General features: G+C 36.8%; 1 protein-coding gene across 3 annotated transcripts in view; it reads right to left on the bottom strand.

The window, feature by feature from the left end:
- Positions 1-10,882: 10,882 nt before the first annotated feature.
- The window catches only part of rtn1b (reticulon 1b), a 65,965-nt gene continuing 52,614 nt past the window's right edge, over positions 10,883-24,233 (bottom strand). For all 3 annotated transcript variants that reach the window (XM_007256671.4, XM_022663950.2, XM_007256672.4), the window contains 6 exons: positions 14,402-14,609; positions 13,375-13,513; positions 13,097-13,166; positions 12,931-12,977; positions 12,050-12,108; positions 10,883-11,952 (listed from right to left, as the gene is read on the bottom strand). In XM_007256671.4, coding sequence (XP_007256733.3) covers positions 11,910-11,952; positions 12,050-12,108; positions 12,931-12,977; positions 13,097-13,166; positions 13,375-13,513; positions 14,402-14,609 — 566 coding nt within the window. In that variant the 3' untranslated portion in view covers positions 10,883-11,909. The remainder of the gene's footprint in view (positions 11,953-12,049; positions 12,109-12,930; positions 12,978-13,096; positions 13,167-13,374; positions 13,514-14,401; positions 14,610-24,233) is intronic.

The following is a 24,233-nucleotide window of genomic DNA, read 5'->3' on the forward strand; positions in this document are numbered from 1 at the left end:
CACAGTCTGACATGAGCAGCTTGATACTTTACATCTAGCTAATGTGTCTGAAGTAAAGTCCAGCATAAATCAGTGCACTGGTATGATCTGGACTGATCTTCTACAGCAGGGGTATTTTATAGAATTCAGTTCGGTCCAGTTAGAGAAAAATACGCCAGGCCGAGGTCCGGACCGTCGCCATTTTTAACTTGTGTTATGATTCAGTATTATATACTGTATACTGAAGAAGTCTAGTACTTCTGTCAGTGTTTTATGTCATCAACAACTGAAAGACAAAACAAATTGCACATACTAGTATATTTCAAAAATATGTATTGCAGGGGTCACTAATAGGCGGACCGCAGTCCGGATCTGGACCCAGGCGTTGTTCTGAAGAAGAAGGATTTAATTCTGACAGCCTTTATTTAAAGCGGCGGAACGTTTATTGTCTTTACGGTTTACGTGCTTTACAGCGCAGTAAACTTACTAACCAATAACGTGTGCTGTAAAAAAAAAACGCTCTCCTTTGCCAATCAGAACTGTGTAGATGAAAGAGTGCGGAGCCACACAGGCGAAGCAGGTGGTGAGAAGCTGCAGTCGGAGAATAAAGCGAGAAAAGATGAGAATACAGATGGTGCGCACCAGAAAAATAAATTAAGATACTGCCTTTATAAAACATACTAACAGACAGGGCCAGAATGGGCCCCTTTTTCAGCCCGGGAGTTTCATGCCCAAATCCAGCCCATTTTGGAGCAGGAATTAGAATAAATAAAACAGCACCTAGATCTTACAATACCTTTTTATTGCATATAAGTACAAGTATATGTTGGTAAGTTAACAGAACACCCTTCACTTAAACATGTTTCATTCAAATTTAAATCAGATAAAGATTTAAAAGGTAAAACAAATAATTTTATGAATTAATATTACTTAGAAGTAGTGCTGGGCGATATGGGAAAAATCTTTTTTTTTTTGTATCACAATAACGATATATATCATGATATACCACATTTATATAAATCAATTATAAATAAATAAAAAAACACGAAAATTAGGGTATTCAATCTGTAATTTCAGTTCGTTTTAGTTTTTCTTTTATTTGCCGTTTCAGATAAGGAGAAGTTTCGTTAACAATAAGACTTGGTTAATTAGCTATATGGTGATTATCATGCCACAGCTTTATATAAAATTAAAATAGTATTAAAATACAGATGACTACATCACAGACTATTTCCTGGAGCCCGACCGGCCGAGGAAAGTGACGTGCTCATCCGGGCTTTTAAAGATGCAGGTGCAGGTGCAGGTGGATTAATAGGTGCGCGGCTCGCGGGGATCTGGCGCTAATTCTACTGCTTTGGGGCTGCATGACGTTCGGTCTCTCAGCCTGCCAGTCAGACTACAGTATCAGCATATAAATCAGGTGCGTTTTTCTACAGGACAAACCATTCAAACATGCGGATGAGCTCTCAGCACCCGATTAAAAATCACACAGTGTCTGTCTGTCTTAAAATAATTAGATACAGCTATTAAATGAATAAATCAACATTCATTTAAAAGACGTTCTGTATGCTAACAAGCTAGAAGCTAATAAGCTAATAACAACATTTAATAAAAACAGACAAATAGATATAAAATAGGAAAATAACCAACTAAACTAAGCTCAAAATGCTAAAAGTAAAATATAATTTAACGAATTCAAAAAGATCAAAACGAAATAGTGAATCCTCAAAGCAGTAGCTTAAAGACAGAATATAACGCTTTACCAGATTCAAAATTATGAACCTTTATTCTAATAAACAAGGCATATTTCGCCCTTAATGTTTATTAAAATGGCATATTTGGTGTCCATAATTATTCATAAACACAGCAAGTTATTAACTATAACATATTTCTGGCCCACCGGCGGGCCAGGGCGTGTTAAGAGGTTAATGATGTGTATTGGGCTCTACAAAATAAACTAGGCTAAATCGACATTGCAAACGTTGCCCAATAGCTGACGATTCGAGATTATTTCCATATCTCTGTTTACCGGCTGCAGCTGGAGTCTGTCCTCTGGAAAACACGCTTGTTAATTTTAAACATTTGGCAGCTTCTTCTTCTTCCATCTTCTTTCTTTTTTTTTAATCTGGCCTTTTCGTCTCAGCCTGGCCTCTTTTTACCCTCCATCCAGACGATGGAGGGTAAAAAGGAGAATAGCGCTTCGTGCTATTCTGTTGCTGTATTTAATTTTATCACTTCAGAAAACACCACTGGTGGATGCTACCAACTCAAACATTTGGGAGAGGAGAATTCCCTCAGATGGTTAAACCCATCTAATCTACTGTGAAGTAGGGGCTGTGCTGTCAGACGAATAGAGAATGCGTACGTAGTTGAATGGAAATGAATGCAAGAATAAGGATAAGTGACGGATAAATTATTTTTTTTCCGTCCAACCGGCCCAAACTCGAGCCGGCCCATCGGGAATCCTCCCGAATCTCCCGATTAGCCACTCCGGGCCTGCTAACAGTAATGTAACCGAGCGGTGTTACTTGGAGGAATTAAAGAGAAACAACCGAGACAAGAGTCCAAAATATTCCACTTTACTCCACCTGATCAGAAATCCTCAGCAAGCAAAAAAAAAAAAAAAAAAAAACCCTCGCTCGCACCCAAAACAACAACCCTACCTCCAAACTACGGCAACCCCCAGGAGACAAAAAGCATTGGCAACTTCCCCCATCAGTTTTACCCAAAACATAATAAAGTCTGATACAGTAATAATGTTAAATAAAATAAACTGCTGTTTTTTTTGGGGTTTTTTTTAAAGCTGATATTTTGGCCAAGTTCAGCAAACATTTCTTCATATATTGTATGATTTGTCATTCATGTAATTATCATGACAGGCAGGCCTAAATCTAATATAAATAAAATCAAATAGAATAAATATAGCACTTTTAAACAAAGTTAACATACAGATTCACATTAATAGACTCGATAAGTTCAGGGTGTTTCCATTTATTTTATGATAGGTTAATAATGTAATTATTGTGACAGGTTTATTTAAAACAATATATCAGGGGTATTTAATTAGAACTCAGTTTGGTCCAGTTAGAGAAAAATACGCCAGGCCGAGGTCTTTCAGTATTATATACTGTATACTGAAGAAGTGTTTTATGTCATGAACAATTGAAAGACAAAACAAATTGCACATACTAGTATATTTCAACAATATGTATTGTTTTGTATGTATTGTTACAGTGCATTACTGGCTGATAAAGGCACTCATAGACCATCTCTCAGCCAATCACATTGCAGGTGGTATAATATTCATTAATCATTAATATTAAAGGACTAGCTGAGGAAGCATCTGATTTACTAAGTGTCACCCAAATATGACATAAGTAAGAATATGCAGAATTTTCAAAGCAATTATTGCTTACCCCAACAGTTAGCATTGTGCTAACTTTATGCCTTTTTCTCCTCACACTTGCCTCAAACTGTGTTGCGTTGTTAAATAATCTTGATTTATGTGGTTTCTGAGACTGTATATCAAACTGTTCTCTAGAAACATGAAAAAAAAAAAACAATTAATTTGACATCATATGGTACATATGGTACATATCTTTAATTTAGACACCAAACATGTATTGACTGATCAACTGCATTTGGAGTAATATTACAAAGGCCACAAAACACAAGCAGTCCCTGTGTATCAACTAATCCTTAAGTGTCCTAATGTCTGTAAGAAGGAGAAAGTTTTAAAAATGCATTTTTTGTTTATACTTTTACTACTGCATTTGATTTTTTGGTCTACTTGAATATGAATAGTGAATTTTAATAGTTATTATTATATTTACAGTAAAAACAAGGTATGCATGCCTACATTATTAACATAACATTTGTGTTAAAACAAATTATGGTGAGATTACACATACATGCATGTGATATAGTATAGCTAACACATGACACTTTTGTAGACGGTGCCTCACTGTGAATATATGTAAAAGGAATCTTTTCAGGAATGTTGATGCTTCAGTGTATAGTGTCTACATGTGAGAGAACTGTGGACACAGCCAGTGCAGTTAATCTCCAGTCATCATTCAGTGTGCTGTATGACTCTCTCTCTCTCTGTCTCTCTCTCTTTCTCTCTACTAAACACACACACACCCACACACACACACACACACACACACACCATCACAGTCTCTCACTCTAATTATGGTTGTCAGTCTGTTTGCTGAAGAGGGTGATGTCATTGCCAGTGGCAGGGCAGCAGTGCTGGGACAGTAATGGTTTGGGACGTTTGTGTAATAGCCTGAGTCTTACACTGGGGGGCAGTACTCACATTTACACTAAATTTCAAACCTTAATTATTGCTTCATCATCCTGCTCTCCTTAAGCAGTACAGTTTTTATTAGCCAGACTTGTTACAGTGATGCAACAACAACAACAACAACAACAACAACAATAATAATAATAATAATAATAATAATAATAATAATAACATTATTTACATTATTCTGCAAATCAGATTTTGTTCTGTTCTGTTTGTTCTCCCACTTATTTCCAATACCTGGGGGAGTTTTGACTTATAACACAATAATATTCAGGCACCCCTCCAATCTAGGGCAAGGGAGTCCTGACATAGTCCCTGTAGGCAGGTCCAACCATTACATAAAGTGAGAACTTATTTAATTATAATTCTTAGATTTCTAGAGTACTTTAAAAGGTTTTTTGGGGGGGAAGTTGGAGTGAGTTTGGGGAAGAGGGTATTACATAATGCAGCTGCATTAATATAAACTGATTACTGCTTACATCAGCATTCATTTACAAATACAGTTTAGCTTGTATAATCTTCATAGGAAATAACACAACTATATTCTTTATCTTCTAATAAAGAATATTAGAATATATTAGAATATTAGAATAATACTATTGAGAAGTGTTGGGGAGGTGCTGAGATTCAGAGCTGCTGATCATTTAAGATCAGTCCCTGGCGGCCCAACAAATGCTTTACTCTTGCAATGCAGTCAGACCTTTACATAAATGCTCCACATGCCACATTCATGCTGTGCCAGGATTAAGGGAAGCTGCATGAACAAGTCTCTCAAGTCATCATTTCCTGGATCCATTTCCTGAGTTCCTGAGTTGATGTAATCTTTTAACATGGCTGCAAAGAGTTAGTAGTGCATAATATATAATTCTTTATCATTAACAGTTCAGTCCTTCTCCCTATTATTACTCTTGATGTGATGAGAAACACTGAATAGGCCTGTGTGCAACACAGTGCACAGTGTTTGGCTCCCTCTACAGGATTTCCACTCTGATAGCATTAAAATGGAAAAAGGGACAGAGACCTCATGTCCTAAAAACGAGCACTGTGCTCTTCTCTTCTTGTTCTAATGTGCATCAGAAGATCCATCTGTCACATATATCAGTCAGGCTTTGCTTTTGCCTGTCTGTGTCTAAAGCTCAGCTGTCCTTAAGCCTAGAACTGTAATGCCACACAATTTTTTATGTGATTTTCATTGTGTTGCTGCTTTCTGAGTTGTATGGGACTTTGAGTTGCTTCAGGGCACGCATTGATGTCTTTAATGTTATGGTTGATTCCCTCCTCCCATCTATGTTTTTTTCAAGAGGCATGCGTTCAGGTGATTTTCATCCGATGTTAGTGTTAGAGAGTAAGATATTTTATGAGTGTAATTTACCAAATGTTAGTATGTGTGTTTAAATCAGGCGCTCACAAGTCCCAGGAATGGGTGGACCAAAGATCGAGGGATTATTATTAATGGCTAGACATATTGTGGTGATCTGGGCATTATATTATGTGTAATGTGGCATGACAAATTCACCGGCCGCTAAAATTATCCAGTATGCTGGCTATATATGCAACTACAGCACTATGTGTGTTAATATTATTAGTATCATGGTCATTGTCTTTACTGCATAACTAGTCCCACACCCCAAAATTTCGCCACTGTTTCTTTTTTTTATGTATTCAACAAACAAGTATGCAAATAACGTTAGACAAATAACAATATTCAAATCGTTGGTTGGTACAGACTTAATTATTTATGGATCCAACATGCTCATGGAACAGGACATTTCACAGAATTAGACAACATATAATAATATGACAGATAAAAAATTACAAATAAAAACAATAATACATTAATTTAGAAAGGCTAGCGATATACGATCTATCATCACTGTAAAACAAATCATATTCATATTTTTTTGTATTGATTTTGCTTGGAGAAGCGAATTAAATCAATTTCATAGATGGAAAAGCTTAGTTTTGTGTTTGTAAATCAATTATTTTGCTAGTAGAATATAAAAGTTTACAATATATTCTAAAGGTGTATTCAATGTGTGGTAATAATAACAAATTATATCTTTAGTGTAAAAGTGTAGTTAACATTCATGGGAAAAAAAAAGTTGTAACGCCAATTTCAACCAAAATCTGTTAGCTGCATCACACTGGAAAAGTAAGTGCACAAAGGTTAAAATTACAGAATTTACTGGATATATCTTATCTATATAATGTATTTCTTTGATCTTAGACATGCAGTATTTATGTGGTAAAAGGTTCTTCTCTATTCATATCGACACTGTTTCAACTCCAGATTTTCAGTTTTATGATGCGATGTATGTTTGTATACATATTTTTGGATCGGAAAATGTATCATCCTCACACAAGGAAAACGGACACATAGAAAGATAGCCATCTTGTAAAATAGTGGCTATATATATATATTTTTTTTGCGTGGCTAACATGCTTTTTGGAAAAAGTAGGCATAGAAGGTCATTTGTGTCAAATGTGAAGCTCGTATTACAAAGTGAATGATTATTTCAATAATTTGCAGCACTATTAGGAGGTAGGAACTCGGCCGTGTTCTGGTACCCCTGCAGTACGTACAGTATAGTAAAGTATGCAGAGTGGGCTAAATCTTCTGATAAAAAGTAAGGAGTAGTAACTGGACCACTGGTGACCGAAGATACACTTCAGTCCCTCTTGAAACGGCACATGATTATTTGATTCAGCTACTTTCACACTTAATGCTGCTTTCCCTCAACTATGCTTTTCATTTGGACTTTTACTGACCTTATTCAGCCCCTCACCTGCCACGCCCTTTTCTATCACATATCAGTGGTGCCAATCTTATCCCTCATCTTGCTGCTCTCTTTCTCCACCAGCAGAGGGAAACCAAAGCTCAACCCTATGATTCAGCCCGAGGCTGAGGCAGGGCCTGTGTTAAAACCTGCATTCTAGCATAAGCAGCTGGGTTTCAAGAAAGCACCTCACTGAACACTACATCCACTAGCTAAGATGATACAACTATAAGGTGCTTTTGGGAAGGTGGCCTGTGAACAGTGTTAAAAACTGCACATCACAATCAGAACTGAAATCATTAGTATGTCTGCATTGTGGTTCTTAAATGATGCCTGGAAGGCCTGTGAGTTTCCTAATCGTATATACTTGAATATACATAGCTGAAATGTTAATTGCTACCTTTGGTTTGAGCAGGGACATCCTGAAACTGGGTGGGGCTAAGTGAAGCAGTGTTATTGGGTTATTGATCACAGAGCTGTGGGCTTGATTCCCAGGTCTGCTGAGCTGACACTGCTGAGCCCTCCAGAGCAGCAAGGTCCTTAACCTCTCTGCTCCAGGGGTTCTGTAGCATGGCTGACACTTATCTCTGGCCCTGGCTTTCTAAGGTGGAATATTTTTGAGAACAGATATCACATTGTTGTACCTTATTAGTATAATGACAGTAAAAGATACATTAAATAGTTTCTGACTGTGTTGGTGTATTTAAGAACTGAGGGACTCAGTACAGTACAGAAGCCTGCTTTTGGAAAAAATTAGCATTTGTGTCTGACAGGTTCTTAACCCTTAGATGCTCAACATGGGTCAGAAATGTTTTAATTTTCTATATCTTTGCAATAAATTAATTTAATCATTCAGCATTTAAGGTATTCTTCAATTAACTTGTTTTTGTATCATTGTACATCCTTATTTTATTTTATTTTACCTTTTTTTTTTAAAAACTTTTTGAATAAAAGCCCTTTTTGTATCACTACCCCTCCAATGCACAAATGGGTAAAAAATGACCCTAGTTTTTCTTTAGCACAAATCTTTATTTTTATTTGTCCTTTATTACTTTATGAAGAAGTTTTTTTTATTTACTATTTTTTTTACATCAGTTTTACACACAAGAGTGTAACATTCTATTTTAGTTATCTAAATCTACTAGTTAGTTAAATATTGTTGTTAGCTTAGCTAAGTACATTGGTAGGCCATTTAACTACAGGGTGTTTTTGTGATAATGATATTCTTGGTGGCAATCACTGAAATATTTTATTAATTTAAAGAATAAACTTCTTAAACAGAAAATAAATAGTAAAGCTTTATATAGTACAACAGTTTAAAACATTCAGTAGAAACGCTTTTGTCCAAACCTTTCTAGATTGTGTAAATAACAGTAAATTACCAATATTCTGACTTTTATACATAGATTGTGTAAATCATAGACTGTATATAAAGATGGACGCCGTGTCGCCGTTCCCATTCATTCAATGAAAATGAAGCCAAAATCTTCGGCCATTTTGGCGATTCAGAGACCAGAGTCTGCGCAGTAGAGACCAGAGGAGGGAGAAAGGCTGTGGAGAGACCGCCTACTCATTTAAATAACCCCGCCCCTGAGGGCTGCCTCGCGGTCACAGACTGCAGAGCGGGGCGGAGCTGACGGTCTGTTATTGGTCCCGCCCATAAGCAGCCCTTTTACCATAACCACACCTTTTTTGAATAGAGCCGAATAAAGTTTTAAAAACCGAATTCTGTGGGGATATAAAAAATTGACAATATAAGCAGAGGTTACACTAGCTGTTGCATTTAAATAATGGAGGTAGAATTACAGTATATTAGAAAAAAACGTGATTGAAAGTTGTCTGTTTTGCCATTGAAACCTATGGGGATGGGTGGAGTTACACAGCTGTGTATTAAAAATAATAAAGCTTTACAGAAAAAGCAAAACAAATACAAAATAAAAGTATTTGTTTTGCTTTTTTCTGTAAAGCTTTATTTTCATTATTATTATTATTTCGTTTCTACTGAATGTTTGAAACTGTTGTACTATATAAAGCTTTACTATTTATTTTCTGTTTAAGAAGTTTATTCTTTAAATTAATAAAATATTTCAGTGATTGCCACCAAGAATATCATTATCACAAAAACGCCCTGTAGCTAAATGGCCTACCAATGTACTTAGCTAAGCTAACAACATTTAACTAACTACAGTATTTTTATAAGTATTCTTTTTTAAAGAAAAAGAATACAGCTGCATCACAATACCGATTTTTCTTAAACTATCTACTTTTCTGTACTGTTCCATGTACTTAAGTAGTTATAGTCAAAAGTTATTTTTAGTTATAGTTAGCTAACCACAGTAGCTTGTAAAGGATTCTTAAAGAGTGATTTATTTTCGTAACTCATTTAAGATCTTAATTCAGTTGTTTTATTTTTATTTTGGATTTTTCATGTGAAAAAGAAAAGACTCTTATATTGACAAGTATTGCTTCTCCACTCACGTATGTTGCTGCTGGGTAAAAAGACTTTGGAGGGAAAAGTTGTGTTCAGACAGCTGCTGGAAGGCTCTCAAAAAGGACAAATAGCCCCTAGCTGATTGGCGAACAAGGTAACTTTATTTCATAAGGTTAATTTAGAGTATAAGGTCTTTCAAGTATAAGTTCATTTTCTTCTTTTGGGTCTCGTTTAAAATGTGTAAGGGCGAACATATCTACTGTTTATGGGTATTTGAGTGGAGCTGACTTGTATTTGGTTTCTCTTTATTGGGACTGTGAACTGTTAATGTATTTGTTCTATCCTGAAACATACTGTGTTATGTTTTGCACTGTATCTGTACTGATAGTAACTTAAACCCCTTGTTTTTGTTGTTTTGGTTTAACTAGCTCTTACGGTGAATTCTGGAGCTAAAGGCAATAAATCTCCATGAATCATCAGTTATCGAGTTTTTGACCATTATTCAGCTGGGATCGCTACATAGCTAACTAAAAATAAGAATAACTCATAACAATATATTAAATATGCTTAGTTCAAACTCCCTCTACCAATGGTGTCTGCCCACTTAACCACCCTAAAAACCTGAAAGACTGTGTGTGTGTGTTAATAAAGGATAGTAATAAAGGAAAAGAAATATGAAGATTTGTGCTATAAAAACCCTCAGCCATACATGAAGTTACATTGAAAATGAATGCAGTTCATTTTTGACCCATTAGAGGGGGTGTGCATACGTTGTGCATCAAAGGGTTAAAGGTTTCATCTTCATCAGCTTCTGATCTCCTTAGTATAGAGACTTCACTCACAATGTGCTGATTGTGGTGGATGTAAGAGGTCAAACTGTATGTTTTTAAGGTTTTTGTGTGATAGCTTTGTTGAAGATGAGCTTTGGTTGGATATGAAGGAATCAAATCAAGTCTCCACTGTCCTCAATGTACAGTACCATTGAAAAACAAAAAAGGTCTCTTTAAATTCCTAAGAAGGGAGAATTTTGGAGAGATTGTGAAATCCTGGTGGGTTGAAGGACAAATCGCTCCGCTGCTATGTCTGGCAGCTCCTAGAACAACACAGCATCCGCATCCGTGCCACCTGTTCCTGGTAAAGTAGTGTATGTGTGTGTTTGTGTGTGTGTGTGTGTATTTCACTGCTTTCAATCCTCAGGTTCTCATCATCATATAAACAGTTTATGTTCATTCTACAGACCCTATATGAGCCAGTGCTTTCTCAGCAACATATCCATGTTCTTATACTAACTTTTCTGTTTCAGTGGGACAAAAATATTTGTAAAAATTCATTGGATAAATGTACCACATAGAAAAATAAATGAAATAAAGCACTTACACAAAGTACATTTAAGAACATTTATTTCCGCATTCAGTGATGAGTACATTTTAAGTGCAAATAGTTAAGAGTCCATGGCTAAGAAGAACTACACTCAACATAGTACAAAGATGGACAGAATCACCAAGCTGGCACCCGTTCACTTTACGCTTCATCCTCCTCCGTCTCTCTTGTTCGATTGCAATTTGCTTAAAAGAAGATTGACGACAGTACCTAAAACCATGAGTCTCTGTAGTTCCCGTAATGAGTTATATATTCATATATATAAAAAAAACACACTACAAGTTAGTTTACCATATCTAATCAGAACATTGCTAAATATTTGCTCTTGTGCCACACAAAGAAGGTAAACCTCGGCAGGCCACCGCGTCTAGCTGATATTTAAGTAATATTGAAGTTTATATGTTTTCAGGTATACTGAGAGAAGAGAAGCCCCACCCGACGCCCCCGAGACGAAAGAAGCTGCTTTTTTATTTTTCTTGAAGAAGAAGAGACTATCACAGGAGAGCACTAAAGCTGAAGAGATTCTTCACACACTACAGAGAAATGTCTTCAGCATAGCTGATAAAGCCAAGAACAAAGGAAACCAGAGAAGAAGAAATGCATCAGCGCTTAAGACTCTTGACTTCATGCACTTAAGAAGCAACACAAAAACATTTTTTTTTTTTGTCTTTTTTTTGTTTCAACTTACTCCTATATTTTGTTGTTTTTTTCCCCCCCTCACTAGAGCGTAGTGCTTGAGTGACAGCGCGTTTTTTTTTTTTTTTTACTTTATGGTTACTGGGCGAGGGTGGGACTTCTCCTGAGCGGCTTGGCTGTTGCTCTAGACACCACAGTGTGCACAAAGTTGAACTATGCTCCAGTAACTTGTACATTTGTGTGTATGTTTATGTATGTGTGTGTATCTGTGTGTCTGTGTGTGTATCTGTGTGTGTGTGTTGTTGCGAAACCCCCTGACCAACATCTAACTTTCCCTATAATAAAGGAAAGGCAGGTCAGGGCATCCTTGTGTTCTCCAGCTGCCCTTCAGGCTTTACTCAGCCTTTCGCTTGGCCCCAGGAATCTTCTCCTGGATCCTGCAGAATACAACACACATGTGCTCTGTAAGACACAACAGATATTTCTGGAGCAGAGAATATGAAGATGCTAACAGAAAGTGCTGAAAAAACTTACTTCCCCACTACTGAGTTTACATGAGTCTTTACTAGGCCCAAATACTGGTCAATCTGTGCCTAGAGATGGAGAGACAGAAAAAAGGTTAATCTATACATTGCAGGTCTGTACAGCATTTTAGAGGAGTCACAAAGCACGACATGTCAGCTTTGAACTATTAGAAAATAAAATGAGAATAAAATGTATCCTATTTTTTATTTTAATTTTTTAGCTTTGCACAAGAAGAAAATAACACAAACTTTACTAACTTTTACCCTTTAAACACTTCCAACAACATAGTATGTAGGTTACTAAATAATCTGAAACCACTACTTTAATTTGTAGAACATACTGGATAACTTATGGTAAGTCCTTTAAGTCCGTTGTAAAAGTATTTTGTAGTTGTTACTGGAAAAAAAATATTGTAATTACTCAATTGTTTAAACAAGTTACGGAATAAATTGCAGAAAGTACTGAAACTGTTACTGAACATTTTATAGCAGTTACCTAATAATCTGTACTAGTAATTGTTATTGTTAATTATTCATAGCATTTCCTGAATTATTTATAGGAGTTATATAGGAGTAAATATTTTTTACTAGTACTTTAATAGTTAGTGAAGCTGGCTAACATTCTTATTTTTGCAAATATTACGATCATTTTGGTCCCTGAAATCACACAATGCAAGCCCTTTTCTCTCAAATGACTGAGTATCATCTCTTCCATTCAGCTCATTATCTGGACAGAACAAAAAAACATATTGTTGCTATCCATTGAAAAATCTCCAAAACAGTACCTCAAAAATGTGTATTCAAATTATGCAATATAATTAAAATTGTCAAAAATGTGTGCTGTGTACTGTGTGATTTACAGTAATATAGTAATAGTGTAGCGATCATTACCTGGTATTTCTCATAGACCACAGGCATTGAGAACATGGAAACCACAGCTACAGAAAAGAAGCAAAAGTGATCAATTACACCAATCAATGGTAATGTTTTTAAAAGGCCAGTGTTTGCTTAGGTTAAGTGAATTAAATTAAGGGATTAATGAGAGTTAAAGTCTTACCCATGATGAGAAGAGTGAGGCCGTTGAAGAGTGCTCCTACATAAGTCAGCAGCCACATGAGCACTGCAAACTAAGCAATAAACCACCAGTGTTAGCTAATGCAGTCTTTCTTGATGAGTATTTTTTTAAATGAAATGAAATCAAATAAAGTTTATTTATATAGCGCATTTTACAACTGATATTGTTACAAAGCAGCTTTACAGAACAAAGAATCAGACAAAAAGTTTTTTTAAAGGGTTGCTCTCTTAAAAAGGTAGACAGAAATGGGATGGGGTTACCTTTAGTGAATCCACCAGGTCCTGCACAAGAAAGAGTCTGCGCAGCTCCCTCATAGTGCTGTTAATGTAGCGCTGAACGTTCTCTGCATACCTCTGCATCTGATCATGGGACAGTGAAATCTCCACCTCCAGGTATGACCTGCAAACAATCAGCTTCTTTCAGAAACACATTCACTGTAGTATATATTCATGTAATATCACAGTAAAATCCCAGTTAACAATTACTGGTTTGTAGAATGTTACCGTTAATGTTCTTAAAATGTTCCATCTGTCAAGTTTTCTGGAGGTTCTTTTTATTTAACATATTTAAATGTTTTTGTACATTGCCTTAACATCACTTGTTCAATTTTGAGAATGTTACATTGAAAGTTAGTATTTGTCTAGCCGAGAAACAGTCTAATCATGTTATGATGCAAACGATTATTATGTCACACGTTTTAAGAACATTCCTGGAACATTATTTTTGTTACAAGGTAACCTTGACCTTAGACTCTTAGGGGTCAGTTTTCCAGACAGGGATTAAATCTAGTCTAGGACTACACAGCAACTAGAACTAAGAGTTTCTATTGGAAAAAAAGAAAAGATGGTCTAAGATTAGGATTAATCCCTGTCAGTGTTCATTCCCATTTTCCAGTGTTTTGGAATTGAACTCAATCTCTAAACTCTAAACTAACTAAACTCTAGTAATGCTAAGAACGTATAGCTAAGAAGGCTAAATATTTGGTAGGATGTTCCTTCCTCTCCTTACATTGCTGGCATTAGGCAGTGCAGGTGTCTGTTAGCTGACTCAAAAGATTCATTTATTACTGATTCATCAATTACTGAGGATGTAGATGTTCCAGCACTGATTTCAAATTGACTGAGTTCAAATTAGTGTGGGGCAATTGGGAACTGACTAAATTGAGGAGAAAAAAATGCTTGAAAGCTGTTTTTGAATAGCCCTCCAAGCTCAATTTACTGAAAAAAAAACAACTAAACAACAACAGGATATATAATATAACAACTGCAGAAAATAGACTAGTCTTACTTAAAGGGGTGTCCCTCATCAGTCTTCTGCACAGCCTGCAGCACAGATTTGTAGACTCTGAAGCTGATGGTGGCTGAAAGGGCAGCCAGGGCCAGGTAGGCCACCACACTGACCACACTAAACTGAGTCAGAGAGAAGAGCAACAGCAACACACTTCCAAACAGTAGCCCTGTCTGCTTCAGGTCCCGCCAGTACAACAGCTCCATCGCTGCAGAGAGGAAGAGAAAGAGAGAGAGAGTGTCTTTGTAAGTAAATCACCAGTCAATCACCAACCATCAATTCATGCTTAATCTTTCAAAAGTGAAAAACCTCAAAAGCTACAAACAAAAAAGTGACAATAAATGGTAATCCCCAAATTTAATTTTACATATATTTGCCACTCAAACTATTTTAGATAAAATTAAAAATCCTAAAAGCTGACCAGTTCCAAAAAACAACTTGGAATATATTTTTGACATTCACTTTTACTAAAAGTTCACACGGGTTTGCCCTATGAGGTGTTTACAGGACAGTGACGATATACTGCAGACTGACTCATTTCCAGCACTTACATAATGTTTGCCTGTCAGTTTCTTTACTGTAATTCTTGTATCATATTGAGTCACGGCAGCTCTGACTCAACAATAATTTAATAAAATAAAATAATTAAGTGGAGCCCTCCTCCTGGACATTTTCTTACAGGGTTTATCCACAAACCCTACCCCCTGACCCAACTAAACAAACTAAAACATTGAGGCATACGCTTTTGCAAGCAGTTGACTCCTCTGCACAACAAAGTGCCTTTTGGAGCACTCAACTGAAAAAAATCATGTAATTAAAAGGATTGTTAAGACAAGCTGAGTACTTTCCGAAAAAAGTTGTGTAAACAAAGCACTTATTAAAACAGACCAAATTCTGTTTTTTTTTTTGCTTAGAGCTAGGCAATATATCGAAATATATATCGTATTGTGATACATTTTCTTATCATATCATATTCTCAATAAATACTGTGTATTGTGAAAATGTCTTTAAATTATGTGATATAATATTTTTGCCATATCACCCAGCATCATTTAGCATGTGATTACATACACCAAGGGCAGTGGCTGGTACCAATTATAACCAGATAGTATTACTGCCTTACTACTGCAGTAAGAGGTAAAAAAATGATAAAGACAGTTAAAGTTCTTAAATTAATTTGAGATCCTCTGAAGTTTTTTGGCACTTGGCTTGGCTGCACCCAGACTTAGAAATAGTTTAGTGTATGCGTTCACTGTGGACCTCTACCTTACTCTACCTTCAGCCTCATTATGTCACTGGCCACAGTCTACAGCATCAACAGCTCCCTCTGTTTCTGCAAAAGGGTAATGCAGTTTTGGTTTGATGTTATTTACAATAGTGTCGCAGCTCTTTCGATTTGTTTATAATGAAAATTAAGATAACAATAAAATAAAAACTATAAAACCTATAAAAAATAAGGAAAGGAACATTTTGATTCACAACCAACAGCAAACAAATTTCTGAGCTCATTTCTAAGGTTAGCTAGCTTGTCGCTAGCTTTAGTTCTCTCCCAGTAACATATTGTGTTAGCTAGCTCCTTGCTGAGGTTAGCTAGCTCATCACTAGCTTTAGTTCTCTCACCAGTAACCTAGTGTGTTAGCTAGCTTGTTGCTAAGGTTAGCTAGATTGTTCCCTAAGGTTTAAGGCACACAGAGAAAGGACTGATTCAGTCTGTTTAAATTAATTGTTGATGTTCAGTAACAATATAAAAAGGTTCACCTCAGAAGGCCGCTCTCGTCCACAGTCTCCAAGTCCACCTTACTCCGAGACTGAGACAAGACCAATTCCAAACAAGGTTGAGTTTGAGACGAGACAGAGACCACTCATTCATGGTCTTGAGAGCAGTCTACAACACTACCATGTACTATCCTGTTTCCTCTGGGTCTGTTTTTATTGTAGTTAACACCTTTCACATTTTCTTACCCTTAAAGAGCAATTTTTTTGCTGTTTATTCTAATCACCCCTCCCTGTTATAATCTGAGGTTCCTGGTCTTGTAACCAGAGTATAAACATAGAATAGAAATAGTAAGGGGTAACCGTCAAATTGTCAGAGAGTCAGAGCTGTCATGACCACAGTACCAGAACTACGGTAAAGAAACTGACAGGCAAAACATTACGTAAGTGAAGCAAACAACATGAGTCAGTGTGGAGAATATGTGAAAGTGCGAGCAGGGGGTTACTTTCTTTTGTGTTTCCATCCTACATCCTCCATCTGTCTCTCCATTTTGTTCAAGCCTCTCCCTTTCTGGCCTCTGCTCATATTCCACAGTCTCCCTTGGTGGAGCCTAATCCTCACCCAAGGGCAGCATGGTGGCCATAGCAACAGACTGGCACTAGGTACTCAGAACTGGAGGCTCCCATAGTTAAAGATCATTTCATTGGGGTGCTTTGATCTGAAGGTGGCAGAAGGAGATGCCTCTTAAATGAATTTTAATATTATTTAAATATATAATCTAGAATTTTTTAAGATAGTAAAGAATTCAGTTTGTTTTGACTTGTAAAAAGACTGATGGTTTGTTGTTGATTTATTCTCCACATGCCTTCAAATGTGTACAGCTCAATTATGCATTTCTTTGATTTTACCAAATTGAAAACCTCAGAAATATGATAGAGAGAAAGATGGATGATCACAAAACAAGTGGAACTGATTGAATTTTTGCACCAGGAGTTGCATAAAGTTATCCATAAGCAGTGTGTGAGACTGGTGGAGGAGAACATGCCAAGGTGCATGAAAACTGTGATTAAATACAAGGGTTATTCCACCAAATATTGATTTATGTTTTTTGAGAAATATTGTCCGTAGTTTATAGAATAAAGCAACAATGTCCATGTTACTCAAACATATACCTATAAATAGCAAAATCAGATAAACTGATTTAGAAATTGAAGTGGTCTCTTAATTTTTTCCAGAACTGTATTTTTTAAGTCACTGTGCAATTTTCCCAAACCATACCAAAACCATTTCTTTTTAAACTGAATGAATGAAAATAAATATATTAATAAAAAAATGCTGGCCAGCAATGTAGTAAAGGAAAGGACCATGCCTGCCTGGACATGCAGCACATTAATAGCCTGCCATATGGGTCTACATTTCACACATATTTGCATATCAATTTGTTGTATCCCACCCCATCCCAATCTGCTGCCCTTTGTCTTTGTTACTATTATGTCATCATGCAGCCGTGAGAGCACATATGCCTATGGAGCAATGACTTGGTAAAATAGTGCAAAACATGACCACTTCATAATGGATATTGTGATCATTTACAATCCGTTAGTACTGTTAACCATTCAGGGACAAAACATGATTGAATCACAGCTATTAACCATGCATTTCATAATCATTATATACACAGATCTGTGCCAATTTTCTATGTGTCGCTAGCCAGCTGAAAACTGGAGCATTATTTTGGGCGATGCTAAGCTAGCGGCTAATGCAGCTAATGCTCCAGAAACCCCCACAATGGCAACCACCTGGGTTTGCACAGGTTTGTCTGGGTCCTTTGTGAGGGTGCACACAACAGGGTGTGGCAAAGATGCCATTATGCATTATGTAGGGGGTAGCAGCTCTGTGGATAAGGCTGGAGCATGTATTATTTAAACAGGACAGCATAAATATATATTAACCAGTAATGACTTCCATACATCCCTCATCACAGTTTATAAACTGTTGCCATTTCAGCATGCACTTAAATGCAATTATGGCCAATTCTCGTCCAATCATATGCATTTTTATCCTGTAGTACAACAATGAAGTACATTCTTAGCATACGTGAGCACCCCACCCTCGCACATGTCCCCATCAACACCAGTGACACCAGTGCTTCCCCAGCATTCACAACATTTCTCATTAAAGTGTGTCTCTGCTGAAAATGTGTCGGTGAGCACGCTTTCCTCTGAATGGTGCTCCGTCGCCACGGAAACCAGGGAGGTGGGTGCAGCAGAGTGAGTGCTGATGCAGTTGCCATAGTGACCGCTCTCCATCCCTCTCCCCTTACTTCTCTCCCTCTCTCTCGTGCTCTCTTTCTCTCTCTCTCTCTTGCTCTCTGTCTCTCTCTCTCAGTCACACAGAGAGATGTGGCTGCCAGACGAAGTAACGAGGTGCTGATGAAGTGAGGGGGAAGGGAATAGAGGATGGGAAAGGAAAATATAGGGACGGGGAATACGGAATGAGTGGTGGCCTGATGAGCTAACATGCTAATGCTATCATTACAGCTGTTCCCAATCAGTCAACACTGTGGCATCACGTCCCTAGAGATTACAGCCGTGAACCTTCTAATCCTGAGCAATTACAAAAACTCCAGGAATGATGAGCATTTATTCTGGGGTGATGTTAAAGAGGTGCTAGAAGATTGTCAGCATTTTGAAACAATAGGAAAATCCATATTGTGACAATAGTAATAGGTTTCCTATTTTGTATTTGTTTTGCTACTTACCGTGAAGCCTTCATTTTCATGCACTAAATATTCAGCACTTTAGTACGGTGATTATTTTTGTGTTATGGTATTTATTTTGTTACATTATTATTTTATACAAAATCAGAGTATTGGTACAGACTACAGATTTTTTTCTTTCTACTGAATGCTTGCATGAAAGACCTGAAGGTAAAACAAAACCAAAAATATAGCACAGGCAGCCTATAAAAAATTGCACTTATTTCACACATTATGAAATGCCACGCTCTAACACCAAGGCCAAAAAATGACAATGGTATGTGTTCTTACTCATCAGTGCATTATGAAAACCTAAAAACACTAAAAAGATAACTCTGAATGTTCATTATTACGATTACAGTTAGGCTTCCTTTTTTTATTTATTGCGCTACCTTTACCTGTATCATTGTTTTATCTTTACCGTAACCATTACCTTAATCTCTACCATTACAATTCCCTTCATTTCTACCATTACCATTATTATTGCCATTATCTTTAACATTACCATTACCTTCATCTCTACCATCACCTTTACCTTTACCATTACAATTGCTGTTAATACTGTTTGGACTTCATAGTAAATTTATCAAACAAATAATAGATGTCGGTTCTCTAAACACCACTTCCTCATCTAAAACTAAAATCTTGTGGTCTAGTTTGAAGAAGAACCTACACATCTTTTCGGACACATATTGGCAGCTCTGTTATCAATATCTATCAGTACTGCATTTTCGACAAGTCTGCATGCATGCTGTACACTAAATTGCCAACCACTGCTGTTCACAAGCCAGAATACGAATCAATGATGTGTATAGACTATTTTAATTGCTTAGGAATCTTTAAACGATTAAAGGAGCCTAAATTCACACAACTACGCCCTGAACCCTTCTTGCTAGAGTGAAAAACAAAAAAAAAAGCAAGTGAGTCAAAGTAGCTGTTGTCACTGTGGATACGACCACATCTAGTACATTGTTTACACAACACATGCACTACACCAACAGGCCTTTGCCACAAAAATTTCACAAAGTAGATATAGATGCCTGAAGCTCCGCTTCACATTATAGATACAGACCAGTCCAATTCTGCTTGTAAGCAGAGGGGGAAATACAAGCCCTTCCCACAGAGCACCAGATAACTCAGCCCATGACTAACATAATTACACACAACCAATTTGAATGACAACAGCCTTGGCAGGAGACAGAGGGGTAGAGGAGGAACACTCAGCAAACCGTACAGCTCAGCTGCCAGCGATGATACGCTCCTTTAGAGGACCAGACCACATGCTGAGATATCAAATCTACAGATTGATAGAGTAACATAAAAAATACACAGCATTTAAAGTGCAACTAGATTGTGTGTAAACAGGTTACACATCTATAGCAAAATAAGTTACTAAATCAAAAGCTAATAGTGAAACTTAAATTTAAAAAATGAAAAAAATATTTGGGGCTTTAAACTGAAAACCAAGTATATCACAAATCATCAAACAAAAGAAAAGAAAAAAACAAAAACACTTCGTCTTTGATTGCACATTGTTAATTTAATCTTTTTTTTGACTTTCAAACAACTTTATAGAGAACACACCTTTGCACATGAAATTAAAAAAGGTAATCTGCTGAATAAACATATTGGGTAAAACATGCAACAACAAATATATATTATGCAAAGTTTATGGACCTTTTAATATGTTTTCTTTCTTACGCCACTTTAATTTGTATTTTGTTAAAAATTTGTTAGGAAAAATAAATAACAGAATACCATTAAATATAGGTCTGAAAATAAAAGGGACCACTTAAAATTTTGTTTCTTTCATTTTTACCAAACTGAAAACCTATAATCAAGAGGAAGATGTATGATAACAAGCCATCAAACCAACTGAACTGCTTGAATTTTTGCACCAGAGGTGGCATAAAGTTATCCAAAAGCAGTGTGTAAGAGCATACTTTGTGTTTAAAACAATGACAGTAGAAAACATATACAGGGCAACATTTGCTAAATTTCCTTTAGAATCAATAAAGTATCTGTCTGTCTCTATGAAGCTATTTCTCAGTCCTGGCACCCGATGCCCCCCACATTTATGAGAATGTCCCTGCTTTAACTGTAGCTTTAAGTTGAAGCCACCATAGATCTAGTGCCTCTGCTGACTGGTTGCAGAATTATGTGTAGCTCAGCATGCCATTTCTACAGAAGAGAGAGCAATGGAACCACAGTGTCTAAGTTTTATACAGTCATTTGTCCAATTACTGTAGAAAAATATTGGAAAGAAATACAAATATAATTGTTTTCTTAGAGTAATGATATTGGTAGCAGTAGATTTTGTATTTACAGCATAAATGATCAGATACAGAAATAACCGAATAACACAGAATAAAATGAATAGTTTAGGGAAACTGACCTGTAAAGTGTATTTATAGAAGGATATGAAACCTAAAGTGGATACTACAAAGTTGTTAAGCAAGTCTTCTGCTTGCAAGCTCTATATCTGGACTTTAGTTTAATGGTTAGTGTGCAGAAGCTGCCGATCCTGCAATCGAATACCCATTAGAACAAGGTCGGTTACATCACCTGTAATTAAATGCCCAGTTTAATCACTACTCCAGCCACACATGGGGTTTGAGCTTGGTGCCCTCTATGGGACTGAAGACACTTACATTTTCCTATAGTTCCCTATAGCTGCAGAGGAACACTGGGAACAAAGGCAAGTACCACGGCACACAAGAATCAGTTATGTCCGATAAGAAAAAAACAAGCTGTGTCTTTCAGAGCTTGGGGCCATACTAAAGAAAACACAGTGCAGCTTCAGTGCTGTATGAATCAGCATGGCATGTACAACCCCTGTTCCAAAAAAGATGTGCAAAATGCAAATAAATGAAAATAAAAACAGAATGCAATGAGTTGCAGATTTCAGAGACACATATTTTATTCACGGATAAATATAGAACATAGATTAGATGTTGAAAATGAGAAAATGTATAATTACAAGAAAAAATCATTAACTCATTTTTAACTTGATGGCAGCAACACCTCTGAAAGGACATTTGAAAGCCACATCTACAGAACAGCTTTCCATTTTGCCTCAATCCATTTTTAATGAGCCCAGAGATGGTTGTGTTTTTACATTATGATGACATATAGTTCCACAGCGAACAGTGTTTATAGACTTTTAGAAATATTTCTGAGCCCAAGCACTGATTTCTAGTACGCAATAATGGCTGTTTTTAATGTAGTGCTTCTTGAGGACCTGAAGATCACCAGCCTTGACTTGTGCACAGGGTTTTCTCCAGATTGCCCAACTATTTTGATGATATTATGAATTGTAGATAGTGGGTTTTTACAATTTCATGTTGTGAAACATTTTTCTGAAAATGTTCTGCAATATGTTGACAGTTTTTTTTTTTCGCATTTTATGTCCATTCATTTGACTTAGTTGCAAATGACTGTTTTTTCTTTTTTAATAGCACCATCCTTTTGTTTCCCCATCCCAACTTTTTAAAAATGTGTTGCTGTCATCAAGTTCTAAATAAATAAATGTTTTCCTGAAATGCTGAAGTGTGTCACTTTTAAAATCGGAGTGTGTTCTATGTTGTATTGTGAATAACTTATTTTACACAGTGTCCCAATGTTTTTAAAATTGGGGTTGCACTAAGCTATGTGTTTTTAGATACGAATAGTATGAAAATCAGCATGGGGGCTGAAAGACACTCTGATTGCATCTGTGTTCTAAAGTCTATCAATATTTTCATTTATGTTCTTTTGTTGATATATTTTTCGAGAATACCTTACAGTTAAATTTTGTAAATGTGTGTAGCATTAGGAATCCTGCCCAGGGTTGCGTTTGCCCAGGCACCAAATAAAATTCCAATCTGCCGCACCCACACCCACTACACCACACCAGTACACCACATACTGAGCTTTTAGGAAATATCCATATAAATAGTTCCTCTTTTGATCATGTCTGAAAGAAATATGGCCAAACATTCCAATCTTCTGTAAAGGACCTTCTCAAAAATAGCACCTTCACAGCTTGTATTCTGACCTACCTTGCTCTCCCATTGGCACAGGGCATAAAAGTCACTCCAGTGTCATAATAAAAGTTGTCCTCATCAAGGTCTTTGAGTTTAAATTAGTGTTGCAGTTTTGGGGCGCTGTGCTGACAAACATTAGAGCTGGTGCAAGTTGTTCTGCCTCGGCGGGATACAACTAGAGGGTTCCTCCGTTTGAATTCTAGGTTAGCTTCTCCCAGTGGAGATCTACATTTAACTGAATTGGGTGGATTTATCCGAGTCAGAGTCTACTGCAACACAGCAATGTGGAGTGCCTGATGTTCTGTCTCCTCTCTGTCTGGTGATTGGAGGAGAAACTCACTTGGTGTTTTAACGAAATCCTCTCATTTACTTTAGTCTGAATTCTCTCCACCATCTGCTCAGATCTGTTCTACATTCCCTGGGCTGTGCAAAAGTTCCAGTAAAATGTGAAAATGATCTGTGTATCATACGAAATACACTGAACATAGGACTAACTGATGAGGGTAACTGATTGCAAGTATAAATCTTTATTGCTTATATATATTGTGGTATTGCTAGCGGGACTGAATAAAACCTTTCATGAGGAAACTTTAGGAAGGAGTTGTCAGGTGGTGTGCACTGTCCTTCACATTTCATCAAATGACCTAGAATTTTAATATTTTTACACTGCCTTCCATTGTAAGTCAAGAAGGTTTCTTCGATCTTCTGTAAATTTTACAATTTGGAGATTTTTGCCCAACATCAATTTGTGCCAGGCAACATGTACCACATTGGGGCCCCCCAGTACAACATGGTTTGGGATACAGCCAAGACAGCTGCCCAGGCTTTTCCTGACAGCTTTGAAGACAAAAATGAAGACAAGGCAGAAACTGCTGATGTAGGAGCCAGCTCAATTGTTTGGCTGAGGCGTGTCTCTTTGAAGCAAAAAAAATCAATAGGGCTCCATAGAGGACAATGACATCAGATGATCAGGGTGATATGTAAAACTACCAGCAAACCCCATGCAAGTAAAAAGAATTACCCATCTATTAAAAAGTCTCTAGTTATTATGATACACATGTAATGTCCCACAAAAGGAGGATTTTGGTTTACTGGCTACTTGTTCAATAATGCCACAAACATATATGGAATCTGTATATGGTTATAGCAAGCAATGATCAGCTATAACATTAGCACAATATGCCTAATATAAAGTAGGCTTCCCTTGCGCCACCACAACAGACCCTCCCTGCCCATTTAAAGCAAGGACAGACTCCACAAAGCTCTGAAGGCTTCATATGGTATCTGCCACAAAGATGTTGGCAGCAGATTCTGTATAAACTCCTGTGTGCATAT

This window comes from Astyanax mexicanus, chromosome 1 (genome assembly GCF_023375975.1).
Source record: "Astyanax mexicanus isolate ESR-SI-001 chromosome 1, AstMex3_surface, whole genome shotgun sequence".
Taxonomy (NCBI): domain Eukaryota; kingdom Metazoa; phylum Chordata; class Actinopteri; order Characiformes; family Acestrorhamphidae; genus Astyanax; species Astyanax mexicanus.